General features: G+C 36.5%; 1 protein-coding gene across 1 annotated transcript in view; it reads left to right on the forward strand.

The window, feature by feature from the left end:
* The window catches only part of SATB2 (SATB homeobox 2), a gene marked incomplete at its 3' end in the record, with an annotated part of 141,571 nt that overhangs the window by 106,731 nt on the left and 13,323 nt on the right, over positions 1-21,517 (forward strand). The window contains exon 8 of the mRNA XM_012655191.1: positions 12,014-12,486. Coding sequence (XP_012510645.1) covers positions 12,014-12,486 — 473 coding nt within the window. The remainder of the gene's footprint in view (positions 1-12,013; positions 12,487-21,517) is intronic.

The raw sequence follows: 21,517 nt of genomic DNA on the forward strand, positions 1-21,517 counted from the left end.
TCGATGTGAAATCATTAATTAATAAAACAACACATATTTTGTCATTCACAAATAAACTTGAGCATCTATTTTATGTATGTGGTAGAAGTCTAAGGACTGGGAATACAGTACAGAGCATTACATTGTCTTTCCTTGTAAGAAAATTATAGTCATAATTAAATAAATAATTTTAATCAAATGTTTAGTGAGTACTTCTACTGCAGGCCATATTCAGTGCACTGAGAAGCATCCAGAAACATATAAGACATGGCTCCTACCTCTTGTTGTGTTGTCCTTCACCCAGCAGGGGAAACATCCCTATAAATATATCTGGCAAAGATACAGTAGTGGTATAAAATAGTGCAATGGTAGCATAGAGAAAGGTCCATAAATTTTACCTGCTAGGTTTGGTGGCAGAAAGGGTGGGAGTGGTTATGGAGAAGTAGCACATGAATTATACCTTAAGGACAAGTAGAATTTTGCAGCAAGGAGGAAAAGAGAAAGAAGAATGTTTCAGGCAACTGCATGTTCATGAGTACAGATGCAGAGGTGTGAAAGAGCATTGTATGTTTATGAAATTATGGGTGGTTGTCCAGTGTGTCTAGAATGGCACTTATCATGACACTGTACTACAACAGATGCCCAGAATGGCTAAGATTTCGAAAAGGGAAAGATAGAGCTTGGGGGAGCGTGGTGGCACCAAGCGTTGGTAAATGAACAGAAATGATTGGGACCAGACGGAGGGGAGCATTTGTGTTATAACAATGGAAAATCAGGTTGGGGAAGGTAGAGACCACACCTTAGGGGACTTGGAAAGCCCAGCTGAGGCATTTTGAGGATCACTGAAGGTTTTGCAGCAAGGGAATGGTATAACGAAAATGGAGGTTTTAGAAAAGATTCCTCTAGAACCCAGAGTGTGTGTATGGCAGGAAAGAAGGTGGATGGTGTGTACACCTGGAGGAAGTAGGCAGAGTCAAATCCATTGCAGTAATTCTTGGAAGTGAAGGTGGTTGACAGGAGAGAGGCCTTGGCTTTAGGTGGCGTGAGTGAGAAAGATAGGGAGCAACCAATGCCAGAGCATCAAGCAGAGAAGAGCCAGTGAGGCTTGGAGAGTGAATGGGCATGTTGGAGAGAGAAAGAGAGCTGCAAGCAGAATCCAAGGTTTTGAGCTTAAGTGACTCTTGATGGTTGTGACAGAAATAGGACAATATGAATGGAAAGGATACTTCGGTGAGAATTGGCAACTAGGTAGAAATGTCTATTAGGCCATTAAAATGTGAAACCAGTCGACGAAAGGACAGGACCAAATTTGGGAGCCATGTTTTTGGATGCTAGTTGAAGTAGTACCAAAGGAGCATTCTTTAAAGAGGGAGCAAGAACAAGAGAGGGCTGGAAGCTTTGAGAGGAAAAGGGCCCGGGGTTAAGAAGATGTGCTTAGGGAGAGAGTGAGATGTTGCAGAAGTCAAGGGGAGTTGAGTTATCAGTGGTGAGGTGTTATCAAGGGTGTCAGGGGCAAGGGGAGGGCATTGGAGGTTCTTGGTTTTGGCAAAAAGGAGACCCCAATGTCATTAGACATTGGAGAGAGCCATTTCCCTGCAGTGTGAGAACAGGAAAGTACGTTGTGTAAGAAGGGAGAGAGTGGCAAGGAAACAAAGGCTGCAGATGCTGACTTTGGGAGCAAAGAATCTAAAGTGGTTAAATTTAAAAGTGCAGCATGAGGGTTAAGTATAACTAGGAGAAAAAGGATGGCCCGCTGCTCGCATGGAAGAGGAAGGGGAATGATGAGTGAGAGTTTACACACTAGAAGGGGTGGGGATCTGAGGCACTGATGGTGCTTTGCCTTTGAAAGAAAGAGAAACAGTGGTATCTTCTTCAGAACAGGGTGGGTGGGGGCAAGGAGATGCGTAAGGAGGCAGGTTTTGGAGACTGAGTGGGTGGTGAGGCTGAGCAGCTCATGCCGAGTTGGGGGATGGGGGTGGCAGTGAAGTGAAGGAGCGAATGTTTGGGAGGAGAGCCCCTGAAATAGGTTCTGGACAGGCTGAGTCCAGGAAACAACGAGGGTGTGCTTTGGATCTCTCATAGTTTCAGATTTCTGTTTGTCCTACCCAGAAACAAAATCAAAAACTCAAAACCAAAGATAGATGTGGTGGTGGCTGATGAAGAATCAACAGAGCTGTGAAATGAGAGTTTTGGATGTAGACCAGGAAATTCCTAGTTTATTTAAAATCTTGTATTTGAGTTCGAGACCAGCCTAGGTGACATATCAGTAGACTCCGTCTCTACAAAAAAATAGGAAAAATTAGCCAGGCATAGTGGTGGCACTGAGTAGTTGAGTAGTTCCAGCTACTCAGGAGGATAGCTTGAGCCCGGAGTTTGAAGCTTGAGCCCAGGCGTTCAAGGCTGCAATAGGCTGTGATCCTGCTACTGCACCCCAGCCTGAGATGCTGTCTGTACAAAAAGAGAAAAAAATCTGGTATGGTTGTGGAGATATCCTCTTCTTTTAGGGGAAACCAGCAGGTTAAAATCAGAGAACTCTCTTGGTTCAATTAAATAAAGATTATTATCTTTTTTTCTTTAGACGATTTACAAAGTAAAAAGCTGAAAAGCACTTAAGCTCATAAGGTGCTTGAAACTCTTAACTGTAAGTGCTATGTAAGATGCTAGGACTGAAATCACATTGCCTAATGGACGCAGTTATTTAACTAGCTATTTGCCTGACTGATGAGGGGCCTTCATTCTTCCCTTTGCAAGAATTTTAGATTATGTGACCCCAGTTGGAGTCCTGAAGTCCCAAAGGGATAGACATGAATCTAGAATCATCTGGAGTACAAATCAGACTATGAGTTCTAACATTGGGCCTTTCAAGCTATCACCTTTCTAAGCTCCATGTTACCATAGTAAGTTTGAGTCTTGGCTGCTCTTCCTTCGGGGCCAAAAGCTTCTTCGGAAGAACATCAGAGCGGGGACACGGAGGCACAGGAATATATCCACTTTGTGCCCTCCTCAGAGTCCTGTGAGCATGGGGCCTTGAACATTGTGGGTACTTAGTAAATATTAATAGAATTAAATTTACTATAGTTGAACTTATTTGAACATATGCACTTAGAGCTGTTTTATTTTTGCACATATTATATGATGACTAATCTTATTTGCCATCTGATCTTTCAGCTGAGAGAAAAAAAGAAAAAAGAAAAATTTTGTTTGTTGAATTCGTATTGTAAATGTCCTTAGCAAATTAGTAATTGATTAGAATCATTTTTTTTTCTAATTAGTTAGTTATGGAGCAAAAGATTTAACAACAGTCTTCCACTGAATTGGGACAGTAATATCTTTATAAAGCAAAAATTAGGGACCATTTATGTAGCCTAGGAGAAACATCTCTTTGAGGTTTTTCCAGCTAATCTATTATTTTCCTTAAAATAATGGCCTAAAACGTTTAAGTTCTATAAAATCATAGAGTCTACTCAATGAAAAAGAATGAATCATGGATTGATGGTCTTCTTGATTAACTTTTCTTCAATAGGTTGAATTAAAGAATTAATATACATGGAATGCCAACTGACAAAAGCAGAATGCTGCTAAACAATAATGTTAAGTTTCTACAGTGTGATTTCTTTTTTGTATCGTGTGCTGAATTCACCTTAGAAATTATAGTTTAGGTTAAAATAAAGAGTGAAAATAAAGATGTTATTGGATATAAGTAGTGTTAACCTATACAGAAAGTTATAAGAAAACTTGAAATAATCAATGCTATCAAGCTGTGATAAAGCATTGTTTGAAACCAAACGGGACAATAGTGTTCTGATGCAGAGGGTTGAGAGTAGTAAAGGTGGATAATGCTCACTTTTTCCGTGGAACATAATGAGTCCTATGAGATTTTACTGCCAAAGAAATAGAGGTGTCCAGATTTGAGTTGTTTTATGGTAGATATATATGTTTCTGTGGAGTTTAATATGATGGAAAAAGGAAGTTGATAATAAGGGGAAAATACAGCTAAGAAAACCAATCATATAGTATTATCACAATGCCGGCTGGTACACTTTGCTTATGGGCTGTTTTATTAGGAGTTAACAAGTTGGCTCTGAATATCTTGCTCTGGGCAGAGACTTTGCAAGCAAGTTCTCAACTCAAAGAAAAATTCTCTTGAACAAATTTAGAGCAAAAAATTCTGTAGGTATGGTAGTCCTAAAAGACTTAGCTTTTTTTTTTCCCTTAAATCTTCATCTCTTTCAGACTCCTAGTAATTTTTAAAAATTATAAGTAGTGAACTTTTCAGGTAATAGTATTATTTGTTTTAATGGCATGGGATTTATGTCTGATAGATACAGCATATTAGCTTTAGTTCTGAAGTGATGTATGTCTATATTTGTGTTAACAGAAAATGGTTTTCATACAATAAATTGATTGTACTTCCAGCTATTGACCAGGAGAGAACAAATCAGAAGTATTTTCAGTGACTGTGCATACTGAATATTGGTAGATAGGATGCTGTTCTAATTTTGGGGGGAAGTTAGTGCTATGTTTACATTTTGAAAAGAATTTAACCCAGTGAAAGATTTGGGCAGACAGTGAGACTGGTTAGCATTAATATTTAGCCCAGCTCACAGAGGAGTCAAAATAAATATCAGGTTTTGAGCCATGTGGAATTGCCATTTTTTTAGGTCAAAATTGTTATATATTGCCAGTTTCACATAGTTCAACCACATATGAACTTATTGTGATTGCCCAAGTTTCTCAAGCTATTGGTATGTTATGTGAGTGGGCATATCCCGTTTTATTTCTTGTTGGCTACCTGTTTCAAAGAAACGTTTTGTATTTACAAAATTTATAGAGAGTACTTGCAAAAGCTCTCCATTGTGTGATTCTTGTCTTTCGTGAGTTAGGCGGGAATTTATGGTGGTGACACTCATTTTGAGACAAAGCTTCTTTTGGCTTCAAGAAAAATAAAATAATGGGGGGATTCATAAAAATAAATATAGCCACTATATGAATGTATTACAGATGACTAGAATGGATTGCTAATAAACTGACAAAATAGGAATTTAAAGGAGCTATCTTTTATCATTGAAGAGAAATGCATTTTAAATCATAGGCAAATGTTATAGGCCCGTCTGTGTATACCAGTTAAATTGTCCAAAGCAAATGTATTGATAGAGTTTTTTAAAGCTAGTGTTATTCAGTACTGTATCTGTAGAGGCTGGCATCATTCCTGGCACATTGTAGTTGATTAATAAATATTTATTGTATGAAATAAAAAAAATAAACAAATGTAAATAATCTTATTTTAGTGATTAGCGAATTCAGCTGTTGAGGAATCAGTGATTCCATCACTTTCAGAATGGACCAATTTTTTCAGTGTATGTCAGAAAAGTTTACAAGGCATATAGTGGAGGCCTTGGGTTGAGTCCTTAACCATTTAGGTATCTCATCCATCTGTCATGCCACATATGCATGCGGCAGGCACTCATGCACACACACCTGCAAATGGAAAGTGGGACTTATCTGTAAGAAAGTTGATTGGTCCTGACTCAAACTCTAAAACTATTTAATAACCAGCATGCTCCAGTTTGGCCACTTAAGCAGTAGAACATGGGAGCTTAGGGTCCTAAAGACAAGATTTGAAGTCATAGTCTTCCTTGAATATGTTTGTCACATCAATTTTTCTGAATTTTAGCTTCCTTAATAAAATGGGGATACTAATATTTATGTCCCATAATTTTTGTGGGAATTAAATGAGAATGATGTATAAAGGGTTCAGTTCAATGCTCCCACTACTATATGAATGATAGGGATTTGTGTTACTTGAAATTCCAACACAGTTTGAAAGAGGTATATTAGCAATAAAGATATGAAAATGCCTGCATTTATAATAGAGCCTGTTTTTAAAAAAGGAAATCCATTAAAAAGCCCTGTGCAACATTCAGGCCCTGAAAACTTGACTTTGAGTTAAACACAGAAAGAGGGGAAAAAAGCTAGTTTTCACTGGCCACGTGGTTTGTTTGTTCTTATGAAGCTAGAGACAGCACCCCTAATCATTTTGAATATTCCTAAATATGTATCTGCATTTGACCTTGAACACCTTTTTCAGTTTCTTGGGTATTAGATAAGATCATTGTCTCTAAAATTGGGCTCTAAGGTTTTGGAGCTTAGGATATGGGAGCAGGGAATTTGGGGTAGAGGTTTGTAAATCTAAGGCAATCATATGCTCCAGAATATCTTTTCTCTATGCTCAAAGTTTGGGTACAAATTTGAAATTGATTTGATTGGCAGCTTTTCTACCAAGAGTGCCAAAAGCAAGTCTATGTCTTATGTCTTTTTGCCTTTGTAGAATCACTTCCAGAGTACTTTCTGAGGTTGAAGGAGTCACAGAGAAATTCTGCCACTTAAAAAGAAAAAAATTGGCCGGGTGCGGTGGCTCACGCCTGTAATCCTAGCACTCTGGGAGGCCGAGGCGGGTGGATTGTTTGAGCTCAGGAGTTTGACACCAGCCTGAGTAGGAGCGAGACCCCCGTCTCTACTAAAAAAAATAGAAAGAAATTAATCAGACAACTAAAAATATGTAGAAAAAATTAGCCGGGCATGGTGGCGCATGCCTGTAGTCCCAGCTACTCAGGAGGCTGAGGCAGAAGGATCGCTTGAGCCCAGGAGTTTGAGGTTGCTGTGAGCTAGGATGACGCCACGGCACTCTAGCCTGGGCAACACAGTGAGACTCTGTCTCGAAAAAAAAAAAAATTATTTGGCTTGTATTTTTCTACCCAGGGTTTCCAGGAGAGGTTCTGGGGAATACTAGAGTGTTATCTTATTAAGGAATCCATTAGCACTCATTCATGCTAATCCATTTACATTTGCATAAGCATCTTAATGGCTTAAAGAAAAATCCATAGGCCAGAGATTCTGGAAATTTCTCAGTGCAAAGCCTTTTACCCAATTCATTGCTTTCCACTTATTATAACTATGGACAAACCCTAGGGACTATTGCACAAAAGCAACTGTGTAAAGGTTTGCATTAAAACACTAGAATCATAGCTCTGGAAATACTGTCTGTCTTTTTAGCAGTACTGATAAATTTGTAAGAACAATACTATAACTACTATTCCTATTGCCACTATATAAACTACTATTATTCTTGTGATAGGGAGTGTCACAAAGATGTCTTAGGAAAGTCTTAAATTCTTGCTAAAGAGTCAAGAGCAGAAGCAAGTATTCTGAGAAAGAATTGTTTTAAAAATCCTACAGTATTCAGTACTGTATTTAAAAAAAATACAGTAATACAGTATTCTTTAAGATGCTCTTAGATAAGTAACCTGGACAGTTACTTTACGACTAATTTATAGGTGATCTTCCCTATTTTATAGGTAATCCCCGAATCACCCAGCTAGTTACAATGCAGGCTTTAGAAATCCCAGTTTGCTCTTTCCACCTTTCCTGTGGCATCTTGCTAGGATTGGCAGGCACCTGTGCCTATCAGATGCTTCTCCTTTTGCTCATAGATCTTCCACAGAAACTATTCTTTGGGGGCACTTAGTCATTGCAATATATTTTGAGCATTGAAATTTTATTACATTTACATAATTATAATAAAGAAATTATAATAAAAAGAATTAAGTGCCAGAATATATATTTTATTTTTGAGTATTGAAAATGTTCTTGTAACAACCTAAAATATATATCAGGGATCTGCAATATTTAAAATAAATACTTGGCTTCCTGGATGTACTGTAAAATTGCCTTAAATAAAATAAGATTTTTGGGCCAAATATCTTTTAATTATAAAACAGATAAATCCCTGGGGAGGACTGTAACTTTCTTGTCTACTAACAGTCAGCCATAGCCAGGAATCCCAAGTATAGGAACAACTAATGGTCACAGGGTGCTCTTGGTTAGAACATTATCACTGTGAACTTGACGAGGCTTTCGGAGTCCCTGAGATTCTCATACAGGGGAACAAAGGCTCTACCCACTTTAGAGTTAAACAGAGTCCCAGAAGCTTAGTGGGTGGTTAGATAACGGTTGTCCGTTCTCTGCAATTTTCACCCAGTCCCAGAAAGCTTGAAGGAATCTGCCAGATCCTCATGGAGCTCTGAGTTTCTCAGAAACCTAAGCAGACTCCAGGTCTGAACTGTTCACCTAGAAGGCCCCTGGACTTGGACCTTTCCCCAAATGTTGGATTAGCTACCAAAAGCCTCACAGCTACTAGATACAGAAGTGTTTCCATTCCCCTTGCCTCGACAGTTCCTCAAGCCATGTCTTGTTTGGGGACTTACATTTGAAGCTGGGGACATCATTCTTTCCCAGGCACTTCCCATTCCAACATACACCTTCAGGACCTCAGCCGTACTAGTATCAAATTCACTGTAAATTAAATTGCAGATCTGATTTAAAGCCCTGGAAATAGTTGTGTTTTTAATATCTCTTTAATAAGTCAGCATGTTGACTTTATCTAGAATATTTTCTGTTGTGAATGTGAACACTGCTTTTACCATCAGAGGTGGCACTACCTTTTATCCTTCACTTTTACCAGGATTACTGATCTACTGCTGAATATAGCAGGGATAAGATGGCTCTCAGAATCAAGGTGTGGTCTTTGGTCTTGGTTTAATTTAAGACAGACTTTAACGTGATGTTTTCCATCACAGAGTGAAAAAGCAAAAACACAAAATCAGGCGCTGCTGTTAGGTCTACATTTCAGACATTGTGATTACTTCCAAATTATTTTAAAAGAAAAAAAGAAAAAGGGAAAGAGAGAGGGATGGGGGAAGGAAAGAAAAGAGGGAAAGAGAGGAAAAAAGAAAGGAAAGGAGGGAGGGATGAAAGAAAGGAAAGAAAGAGAAAGAAAGAAAAGAAACAATGAAGAAAAAGAAAAAGAATTTCAGGCTCAGTTTTCAAATGGAGTCTGGCACATTATGATGCTTTTTTTTTTTTTAAAGCATTTGTACTTCACTTGCTGTGACTTAAGAGTCTAAAGATATTATTCCCATATTATTTTTATGAGAGTGGCAGCTAGAAATAAATGAAAATGTTTTAAAATTATGCAAAGTCTGTGCAAATCATTTCTGAAATCTTACATTGCCTTGGTGAGTGGAAGTGCAGCCTGTTGATTAGCATTTGACCCTTAGGCGTTTTTAAAGTTGGGATGATGATTTTTTTTCTTCCTTCATTCTTGGGAGTAAAGAACTTGGCTTTTATTGGTAGAGCCACTGGGGACTAAAAAACAAGAGATGTCTTTAGTCTCAGAAGCAAAATTTAGAAACTGTCAGCCCATGGGTAGGATCTGGTTTTCAGAAATGTTTTGTTTGGCTTTTATTGTATTTTGAAAATGGAATTAGTTGCCAACATGTAATGACAATACAAGAAAGACACACACTGGCTGAGGTGAGGTAGTGGCTGCTCCTTTCGAACTAGACCGACTTTCACTCCACCTCTGCAGCTGGCTTTTCTGCTGTTATCTACTTGGACAGGTAGGCATTTGCACTTGCAATTAATTCCTCATTAAGGGTTTATACTAAGTAGTTAGTACTTCATGATTTTACTGCATGTTTCTAAGGATTCTTCCACAGTCACTGTCCTTAACTATGAATTTATAAGGATCTGGGAACTCATAAGGATAGGAGGAATTATTGTATATAACCTTAAAGAATATGGACTGACATTATTTAGATTTTTATTGTGCCAATTCATATAGGTTTCACTGAGTTCACGTTTATGCTAATTGTGTGTATAATTATTACTAGATCTATGAATGGAGTGGGCTTCTTAAAATTAATGATACGATTTAGATATATCTCAGGAAAGTAAACTCATCCAAACATAATTAAATAGTTAAAAAATAAAAATACTGAAACTTTGGAAAATTTAGCTTTTGGTCAAAAGAATGCATTCTATAAGAGGATGGTTCTGTTTTTTAAGGTGAAAAATAAATGTGTATAACATTTGCTTATTAAGTACCTGAAAATATCAAATAATTTCATATTTGAATTAATCTTTGCCTTGGCTGAATTAAAAAGCAAATAAACAAGCTAAAGTGAATCAAATTACTAACTGAGGCCAAGTATTTCTGCCTTTAAAACATGATTTTACTTTGGAAGCAGTTCATGGTCTCTTTACCTCTTTTTTTCAACAAGGAAATTATAATAGTAATTCCTGTTCTGTGGAAAATGTTAGATTACCTTCTCTGAAGGCTCTTAACCATTTTCTTTGGTTTTAAGTCTATGTACTTTAAAGTGTAATTAATATGATGATTGAAAAATGTTTGCCTTTAGAGGATAAGAGTAAAATAATTTGTTTACCTTGAACCTTATGAAGGAAAAGTGACATATAAACTAAATGAATTACATTGTAAGGATTAAATTAGAAATTGAACTCTAAAAAAAGTTTGAGGTAAACTTTTTACTTATTTGGGAATTCATAGGAAAGTTAAGAAAGAATTCAGTTTTTAAAACAGCAGGAAAAAGTGCCGTATGTGTCTGAATATAAGGTGATCCCAAGATATAGATATTCACCTATTTCCCCAATGAGACCTTTTACATATGTAAAACTTTTATACATGTAGAGAGAATGGTCAAATATATAACTACATTTTTAATGTATTCATTTAGTTCCACATATATATTTTAAAATCACATATTATGTAAAATATAGAAATACTACTTTTTCCTGCCCTTATAGTTCATTGATTGATTTTATTCAAATTCTTCACATCTGATTTGGCACCAGTATCTTTGTCATCACTAAATCCCCTGTTTTGAGACATCTTACCCGACTTTCCAGCATACATCATTTCTCCCTAAATTTTTTCAGATTTGATATTTTTTTGATAAAAATATAATTTGGTCACTGTAAATTGCATGCCAAACTACAAGCATCATTTGCATAATAGGGGGACAGTAATTTTAAAAAAATTTGTCCTGTAGGTGAATATTTTTGATCTCTAGCATGTAACCAACAAAAATAGTGCTTTTAAAAGTTACTTTTAATAGCTTTTTGCATAATCATATCTAGAATTTGCAATTATAAGAAATAATTAGTAAGTGTGTATGGAATTTTTGCTTTCAAAAAGAGAATTTGTCAGATTACAGCTATAAGCATTTCCCACTAACAATGATGAGGTTGTTTCAGCCTAATGTATTTTCTTCAAACAAAACTTTGTCTTATATCACAAAGTAATATAGAGACTTACGTAAGTATTTGACTATGAGGTGACTCCCTCTTTCCTGAGAAATGATTTTGGGGAAAGAAAAAAATTTGCCTTACCTTTGGACATACATAATACTCACTTTCATTTTCTTCTCCCTTTCAAGGTTATTTTTAAAATCTTTGGTAAAGTGCAATAAAATGTAATAAAGCAGATAACCTGGAGCAGGGAGACCCTTATGTAATGGCAACTCAAGGTGTTGTTTTTAATTTTGTGAATTTTTTTTCTTATCTGAGTATATATCAGAATCATTAAAATATACATTTCTTAAAGAAACATTTCTATAAAAATGATATCAAATGAGTAGATAAATGTATATACATTATGTGGTAGACATTTTCTATGAATATCTCCATAATTGTATGATAGTATTTATGTGAGATTTTTATTAGAAGGTAGCACTTAATTTGGCAGGAGATGTTGTCCTTGTCATTTTCTGATCACCATGAACTACACCATCAACGACAAACTACAAAAGATAAGAACAGCCAGTGCTTTTATAACAAAGGGTGATAGGGGAGATGATAGAGCTTGGGAATATGAGAGGATTTAGAACTTGTAATGGTTTGTAGTTTCTGTCCTGGCTCTTCAGTAAAATACTTACTTTTAAGAATTTAAACACACTGAAGTGACAAATATTTTTACTTTTATATCTTTCATGAAAAAATCTATTATGGTAACATTTTATAGAAAATGTTCACTTCCCTCTGGAGCTTCTAGCTTTGTGTGAAAAATGGTTTATGTCATTAATATACAAAAATATGGTAATGCAGTACTACATATATTAGCAATAAAGTATACCAGTGAAAATAATGATGAGTTATCATTTTTATGTCTTAACAGTGGAAAGAGTGGAACGAGAAAACCTTTCAGACTATTGTGTTCTGGGCCAGCGTCCAATGCATTTACCAAATATGAACCAGCTGGCATCCCTGGGGAAAACCAACGAACAGTCTCCTCACAGCCAAATCCACCACAGCACTCCAATCCGAAACCAAGTGCCCGCGTTACAGCCCATCATGAGCCCTGGTCTTCTTTCTCCCCAGCTCAGCCCACAACTTGTAAGGCAACAAATAGCCATGGCCCATCTGATAAACCAACAGATTGCCGTTAGCCGGCTCCTGGCTCACCAGCATCCCCAAGCCATCAACCAGCAGTTCCTGAACCATCCACCCATTCCCAGAGCAGTTAAGCCAGAGCCAACCAACTCTTCCGTGGAAGTCTCTCCGGATATTTACCAGCAAGTCAGAGATGAGCTGAAGAGGGCCAGTGTGTCCCAAGCTGTCTTTGCAAGAGTGGCATTTAACCGCACGCAGGTACAATTAGCATTGAACACTATAATTGGTGGTTAAGAATTAATGCTAGGGAAAGCATTGTTATATGTCTTTTTAATTATTTTTTATCTCTTTTAAAAAGTTTTATGGATCTCAGAGCATATAAGAATTAGTTAATAATCCTTAGTTCATGAAACATTATCAGCACTGATCCATGCACAACCCTAATTAATTAATTAATTTAAAAAATTTCAATAGATTTCAGGGATACAGGTGGTTTTTTGTTACATGGATGGATTGCATAGTGGTGAAGTTAGGGCTTTTAGTATACCTGTCACCCGAATAGTGTACAGTATACCCGATAGGTAATTTTTGATCCTTCATTTCAATAATGTAATGAACATGTGTGAACCCACCACCCAACTCAGAATTCCAGATGTTACCAATGACTCGAGTCTATGTATGTACTCCTCTCTTAGCCTCTCCATCTACTTTTCCCTGGATGTAATCCTGATCTTTAATTTTATAATTATCACTCCCCGTTGTTTTTTTTAAAACTAGTTGTAAAACTATTTATGCATGCCCAAACTGTTTACTGTTTACCTTGTTTTTGAACTTTATAAAAGGAGTATCATATGTCATAATTTTATAATTTTTATAAACCCTTCAAAATGTACAGTTGGATTTAAGATATCGATAAGGGATAGTTTACTTATATTTTTAATGTTTTGAGAGAATTATGTGCCAATATATTAGATGATAAAAAGGTAAACAGTTAATTCATGCATGTCTTATTTTATTGAGGGCTGCTTATATGTAAGGCATTCTTTTCCATCAGTGGTTCTTAAACTTGAGTGTGCATCGACATCAGCTGGAGGGCTGTTAAAACAAATCGCTGGGCCTCATCCCAAGGTTTCTGATATAGTAAGTCTGAGTTGGGACTCAGAAATTTACATTTCTAACCAGATCTCAGGCAATGCTGTTGTTACTAGTCAGGGGGCCACATTTTGAGAACCATCAATCTAGCCCTTATAAGAGTAACAGAAAAGTAAAGGTGCCTACCCTTGGAAAGCTAATAATGATCTAGTAGTGAAACCAGATTACAATAGTAAAATGTGAAGTATGGTGAATAATGTAGGAGAGTGTAAGCAATGATTATAGTGGAGGTTCATGATGAGGTGGGCAAGGATTACTTCCAGTGGAATAAATATGGTAAGTCTTCAAGAAGACAATAGGTGTAAATTTAGCCACCCTTCTAATGCAAGGCAGGAAGCTAAGCTCTCTGTAGATGCAAAGAGGAAAAAGATTATGGGCAAACATATATGTAAACAGCTAGCTAGAGTATTAGGTTGCTGGGGAGTTAGGCCTTGAAGGATAAATAAAATTTAATAGGTAAAGATGAAGAAAAAGTTTATTCTAAGCTAAGAAAATTCATGAGAAAAATGTTGAGTCAAAAAATGAGGGAATAGTTGATAATAAAGCTAGACAATAAAACTTAAAGGGGGGACACAGACCAAAAAACATCTTAAGGGCCATGCTAAGAACTTTGAACTTTAATAGGCACTGGAAAGCATTGAAGGTCTTTCTGTAGGAATATGCTATGATCCAATAGTCCAAATTAGATCTTAGGAAGGTTTTTTTCACTCTCATGGTAGCAAGAGGATAGGAATATCATTTAGGAGGCTGCCCTAAGTATCCAGATGAAGTGGGTGGAGGATTGAACTAGGCTTGTGGCAATGGAGTGGAGAATACAGAGTCAAGAAACATTGTGGAAATAAAATTGACAGAAAGTGTGTGAGTGGATAAAGAGGGAAGAAGTAAAGATAACACCAAGGTTTGAGCCTGGTGACTGAGAATAAAGGTGTAATTATTAAGAGAATCAAGGAAGATGTTGAAAGAGTTGTTGAAATAATGTTAAAGTGATTATTTTAGATTGGGTTATTTTGACATTGAAGTGCTGAAAGACTTCATAAGTGAAGATATGCAGCAGTCATTGAAAGTGTGAGTTTGGTACTAAGAAGAATTGTCAGGGCTAGAGCAAGAGATTAGGAATTTTTTTTAACAGAGCCTGGGATCTAAAGAGTCATAGATGGAAGGAGAGAAACCACCACTGTCTCCACCACCACTACCACGGCAGCAGCATCAGGAACAGAGACAGAAGAAATGCCAGGAGAGATGCAGGTGTGGCAGATGGAGATGAAAGAATAGGGAAAGAGTAGTGAGCGAATTGAGGACATGAGTGGAGAGTTTCCAGGAGACTTGTCCATGTGTGGAAAGCTGAGAAGTCTGCGAGGGAGGGTCTTGAAACTGTGCCATGAATCTTGGCGGTTGGTTGGGAGAAGTCTTTGGAAAATTTCAGAGTATAATTTCATTAGAGTGGTGGGTACAGGAACTGGAATTTTGGAGTTAAGGAGCTATTAACTGTTGAGGATACAAAGGCAGATTCCTTTTTCCAAAATTTGATGTTGAAAGGAAAGCCAGAAGTGGGTGGACAGCTTGAATGTGATAGGGAGTCAATTTGAGATCTCAGGATTTGGGAGGTAGTTTGGGGCCTCACAGCATGAACTAGTGATGGTACCAACCATTGTGGTAACAGTCTTCAGCAGCACTGGAACTGCAGGAGTGGGAGCAGGGAAGAAACACAGTGGGATTGTTTGAGATTTGTTGCTGACATATTAGGTGTGGCAGGAGACCAAGAGAGGTGGAATCTCTTGCTCCCTTGACTCTTAGCTAATTTCTATGTTCTAATATTGACGAGTCCATTTACATCACTTGAAGATGAATTCGGAGGTTCAGAGAGACCTGAACATGTTCTAGACATCAATCTACCACTTTTGTCTTGTGACTTGGAGTACTCAGGTAGCATTTGTGTGTTCATAGTTATCAGGACTGGGGTTATGAAAGAATGTGGTCCTTTTGAGCAAGTCTGTTGTATGCTACTGCAAAATACAAATTGCAATGATGCATCCTTTGATTTTATGTTATAGTTGTGTGTGTGTGTGTGTGTGTGTGTTCTTTCATCTATCATTCATGTGCATGAATAGGCATTTCATGGCTAGCCAACATTTTATTGCCCGGTTATGTATACAGCTCCTCTGGCTAAGGGTAAAATTGAAAGCATGGTTGTATTACTTTGGATTTTAGAAGCAAATACAGTATACATTTTATCCAAATAGCATGAAGCACGAGAGAAGACTCACAATAAGGCAAGAGAAGAGACAGACCATATTGGTGAGAGGGTATGCTCTGCCAAGACCCTAGAGTCCTGGAGGTCTGTCTTTTCCCATACAATCCTTTTTCTGTCTATTTTTATAGATTAATGATTTTTCTTTGGCATTGCCATCTTTCAAGTGCCAAGTTATAAAAGGTCTAATTGAAGCATGGAACACATTTTATTATTTTCCTCCTGCCATTAAATTTGTAAGATGGCTACACCCAGAGAGAAACATTCACTTTCAATCAACATGAGCTTGAGTTCATGGGCCAGCCTTGAGGATATCAAATGGAAACTGCATAGGAATGTATGAGTATTTCCTTTTAAAATTCTGCTTTTAATTTGGGAAAGCTTTTCATCCCTCTGGGATCGTAACCTGTTGTATATAAAGCCCAACCTAATCAAGGTAGATGGTATTGACAGAATGACATAGTTTGAACTTAAGCAGGAGGTCAGCAGGCAGATTGTTTTGCTGTATGTACTGTAGTCACTAACAGCAAGCCTGGGCAGCAGGTTTTATCAGCAGCATTGTTCAATGGAAAATAGGGTATATTATGCCCCATGAAACCAGCCTTAGATTTTCAAAATGTTGAGATTTTTTTGAGTGGAGTCAGATATTTATTGATGATATAATAACTTTCTAGCTATAATAAACAAATAAAAATAAACATGATAGCATATCCTTAATCTATTAATATTTTCTAGAAATAGTTCATGGACTCTATATTCATATATTATCAAATTCAATAAAAAATAATTTCATATATTTTGTTACCCTATAGTTTGTGTTCCTACATTTGTGCTTGATGATTGTACCAAGAACAAATCTAGCTTGTGTGTGTGTATATATAATAAAATGATATACAAACATTCATAAATAAAGCTAGAGGTATAAAAACATATCTGCCTAGTTTTTCATGTCTAAGACTTCCATATGAAAAACTCAAATTCATAGTAAATAGCATTTGAAATGTCAGTTCTCCAAAGAGAAACTATTAATTACCTTGTTATAGATGATCCATTGCCACGATGTCATTTGATGATGTAAAATAACATAATTAAGGGAATAGAAATTTTTTTAAATGTGTTTTTATTTTAATAAATATATCTTTTAAAGACATAAAATGCATTTGTTTGGTAAAATGATGTCTTACTCATGCTTCATGACAAGGTCGTGCCTTTTGCTGGAGTCAGAGATAGACAACCTTTTGCCAATCTGATTTTATTTTTTATTATTATTTGTTATTTTTTTCCTTACATTTTTCTTTCGATTTGTTAACAAAAATAGACTGTCTAAACTAAGATAAAATTAAGTCACATGTTCTGGGCAAGGAATACAGCACATTTGATATCATTCAATGCCAGGCTATGGAATCTCCAGCATGGGCTTGAGACTAATGTATTTCTAGATGCAGGGTGTAGCAGAGGGCTGCATCCTGTCTGTGCCATTAGGATGGGTATTATGACCTTATATAAAATATATTCTGCATATCATCACTTTTTTTTTGTACCAAGCTATTGAAAGAAAAGGTTAGCCCTGCTTTTCATGTCTCCGAAGACTTTTATGGCAAATGGAACTTAATGAGAACAGTAAGGTGAAAAGTGATAAGGTGTTTTCTGACCCAGCTGTTAACATTCCGGCAATCTGTGATACATTTCTAAGCACTTGTACCTGTGATCACAAAGTGAAATAGTGTGGACATACACCAGAGGGGACTGAGGCAGCTAGCATCCCTGCTCTATTTTTGGTGCTCCATCCCACCTCCCCTGGTTTTACTTCCAAAGGCTTATGTCTGCTGTTGGACTCTTCATTTAAAGGACTTTCTTAGGCTGTTGGCTTTTCTTTGCTTACCGTGGGAGGGAGCTGGAGTGCTCACCCACTGTCTGAGGGTGACAGCCCAGCTCTTTGCCTCCTGGAGTAGGACAACTCTGAAGTATAACTTCTGCTCCAGAGCTCTCTGCAGGACCATGCTGAGGCTGGGACTTTGCTTGGGTTTCTTCCCTTTCCTGTCCTGCTTCTCTTACTCCCTCACCAGTTTCCCTTGGAATCACTTCCTTAATAAATCATGTGCATGGGAAACTTTACCTCAGAATCTGCATTTTTGTGCCCCATTATAGATCCGTGCCATTGCTTGCCTATTGGTATGTGGTCGTGCCATGAGATAGTAGTTTGAATGAAACATATTTACAGTTTTATGACCACTCCCTTCAGAAATCTAAAGCCATATATTATTGTAGGCCTAATATAGAATTTTTTACTCTACTTCTTTCTTTTGAAAATATTATCACTATTGTTATTTTAAACTGGAGCCCCTTGTAGCTCTACAACTCAATATATTAATATTGTCCAGACTGAGTTATGGATATTGAATGTGGAAAGAGAGAGAAAGAGAGAATATGAATGAGAATGAGACAGACATTGGATTTGAGGCCTTATGAGATTTGCCAAACTTGAGTTAAATGAAAACCACCCTTACTGAATGTGTATGGTGAATTATGTGACTGTATGAGTTTTAGACCAGCTTTGCTCCTTGGCCCTACCCCATCTCCTGTCCCCCATTAATGATACTGATGGTATCTGTGAGAATAATAATTGCAGGATGCAATAGGACCAGTGCTGTCAGGTTTCATTTTTTTTCATATTTGTTTTTCCTTGCTTTATATCTTGAATTTATTTTAACAGTTACATACTTACATGTACTAGGCCTATGGGTGTGGAAATAAGTTGCTTGACTATTTACTTTGTTTACATCTTAGCCTTTTGACAGTTTGATTATGAATCCTAACCGAAAGCATTCTTTAGCTCCTTGTTACTTTATGGACCTAAAGAAAATTAATCAGAGGCTTATGCCAGTGTGGAAGGGTTTGTGACAGTATTTTAGAAGACCTAATATTATCAAGGGATGGATGTGGAATGTCCACTGACCTATAATAAGCATGGTTTCATAAAATATGTACAGCGAATCTTCCTTAATAGATAAACTATTCTCTAATTTATTTAAAAATCCAATGACCTACATATTCATATGTTCAGAAATCCCCCATTTACTAACATTGTTTCTCCTCTGAGACCTTCCATCTGAGCAAATCTGTTAAATGAAGTAGAGGAAGCTTTGATCCAAACTAGGCTAAATCCAGTGGAACGGATGCCCTGCCACATGTGAATGGGAGCATTAGAATGCCAGAAAAGGGAAATTAGGTGTGATCCTCACATCATCTCTGTTGCACTGTCTTCTTACCTTGGTTGCAGAGTTCAGGAAACATCCTTACTCAAGAAATCAGCAATAAGAAATTTTTATCATTTGAAAATGAAATGTTTGCTACAATCGTTGTTTATGTAGTACAGTTATTTTTCTTTTTTTTTCTCTAGCAGATCTTGCCATAACTCAGAAAATTTCAGGTTTATTTTGTGTCTCAGGTAGTTCTGCTGAGCCAATTCTTAGAAGCTTGTTTTCAGTAGAAGCACAGATGTGTTTTGCAAAATGTGCTGTTCTTTTGTAATAGTAGGTCTTTAATTTGGTATCTCGCTCCTTCTTTAGTTCACTGAAAAAATCAGAGTTAGACAGTTTGCAGCAACCTTTTATCAAAGGCCTTCCTTGAGAAATCTCTACATCCTGGTTTTACCTGATTGAGAACAGGATTTTAAAAATCCTTTAGGAACTCATTTAGTTGACCTGTCCTCATTTGACTATTTTTTAGTTTTTATGAGACTTTGCAAAAAAAAAAAATCTACAGTTTATTCATATAAGCCACATCATTTGAAGAAACTTAAGACCAGAGTCATAAATACAATTTATGAAGTCACTCAGCAACTGGAGAATGTTTTCAATGGATTGGAAAATTAGATTGACTGGTGTATCAGGAAAGTTGGCAGTAAGGTCAACTGCTAGAAAAGTAAATGTTTATGTGTAAAATGACATGGGCTTTGTTTTTATGCTTTATTGATATGGTGTTTATAGTATATGCATGCCCCAAATCATTAAGGTTAAATATGTCTAAGGACTTGCTAAAGATTATATATTGAAGTGGCACACTTAGAGAGAAATCTGTAGCAACAAAATGAAAATCTTGGCAACCAAAAAGATTTGGTAGTCTGAGCTTCGATGTGTTACCAGTCAGTTTTTTAAGAGAAGAAACTTATCTTTGAACTCCTTAGTTTGATTTATATATTATTAACCAAAAATAGACACAATTTAATTATATACACAGTTTATATTTCTAGAAAATTTGACCTTAAAGATATTTAAAATCCTTTGTCAGCCAACATCTGGTCTCAGTCATCATTATTTTTCAGTATCCAGTAGAGGTACAGGTGCTTAGCAAGTCGTAGAGTAATAGAGCACAATGTAAATCCAGGGTCTTCACTCCATGGTCCAGTGAGCTGGTTAAAAAACGACAAGGAAACCTGTGAGAAAAAGGAAGTCCACCCACTGAAAGATGGGCTGTAAATATGAAATGCCGCAGATCAGGCATGAAGCCGTTATTGAGTTTTGGAGTAAATAATATACCCTCTTTTGATTTCAGAACATTAAATTAATAAAGTAGGAAGAGATGGCCCTGCTTGCCTCATAAAATAAACAGTCTTTCATTTCAGAATCACTGGCTTGAATTCATAGATTTAAAGATTATAATAATATTAATATTGCCCAGGATAGCAGTGTCTCAAAGTTATTAGATTGCTTGAGGGTGGCCAAGCAGCAGTCTCACTTTAGTTCCTCCTGCACATGTAAAGACTATCTAGTGTTAATTAGCACCTTTTTAGGCAATATCAGCCCCCAAAAATGGGTTGGTTAGGTCAGAGGGCTAATCTAAACTCAGGGGAGATGTTGGCTTTATGCTCTGGGTAAAGAGTAGGTTGATTCAGCTACTGTCAAACCTATGCAACTCTTCCCCCATTCCTAAATCTGCCTGAAATAGAAACTTGTGTGTAAAACATGACAGGAATATTCTTTTTCTCCCACCTTCATAAAACTCATACCAAAGAATTGGAGGAAGCAAATACAATGACATATTGTGTCCTTTATTCCTTTTATCCCTGACCAATGTGCAAAGTCCTTAAAAATTAGTTATTTAGACTTACAGAAAATTCAGGTTTCTCTGTTTTTACTAAAAAAAGAAGACTTATGTTTGGTGAGAGTTTTATAAGAGTTTTTTCACCAGCGTCTAACAAGAAATGACTGACTCAATTTCACACAGATACAGGTTTCTATCCTCTATAAAGACTTTTTACCTTTAGTGAATATATCTCAGTTGAAAACTGTACTTTTCATTGAAAGTGTACTGTTGTATTATTTAACTAGTCTCCCCAAATCATGGGAGATGTTTTATATTTAAAATATAATTTTTATAAAAGAAATGCAAGGAAATGTAGCTTTAGATTCTGTTATTTATATATTTTTCACCATTGTTTATTTAAAACAAAAAAATGCACAAGGAGTTTTCCTTTCATGGCCATTGATTGAAATGATGACCATTTGGCAGGTTAATTGCATGTTTGTTCAAATAAAGTGAATTAAGATTAAAGGCCAGAAATGCAGTGAAAAAAATATAACTATCTATTTGAAATCAATTTGAGATTACTTGGTTGTTTTAATTCTTCCTACAAGTTTTGTGCCAATTGCCAATATGGACTACAGAATTTACTTTCAAACTTCTCTGACTGCAGTTCTCATAAGAAATGAGTATTTTTACATAATGAGCTGGTATACACTCACACGTGCATGTGTGCATATGTGTACACAAGTATGATTGTCTGTCTCTAGCTCTATCTCATTTTTACTTCTCTTTATCTGTATATTTCTAAAGCAAAGCCCTCATGAGTGAAAAAAAAAACCTTCATGAAACAGTACTCATACCATA

The sequence above is a fragment of the Propithecus coquereli genome, unplaced genomic scaffold, assembly GCF_000956105.1.
Source record: "Propithecus coquereli isolate 6110/MARCELLA unplaced genomic scaffold, Pcoq_1.0 Scaffold113, whole genome shotgun sequence".
NCBI classification, from domain to species: Eukaryota; Metazoa; Chordata; class Mammalia; order Primates; family Indriidae; genus Propithecus; species Propithecus coquereli.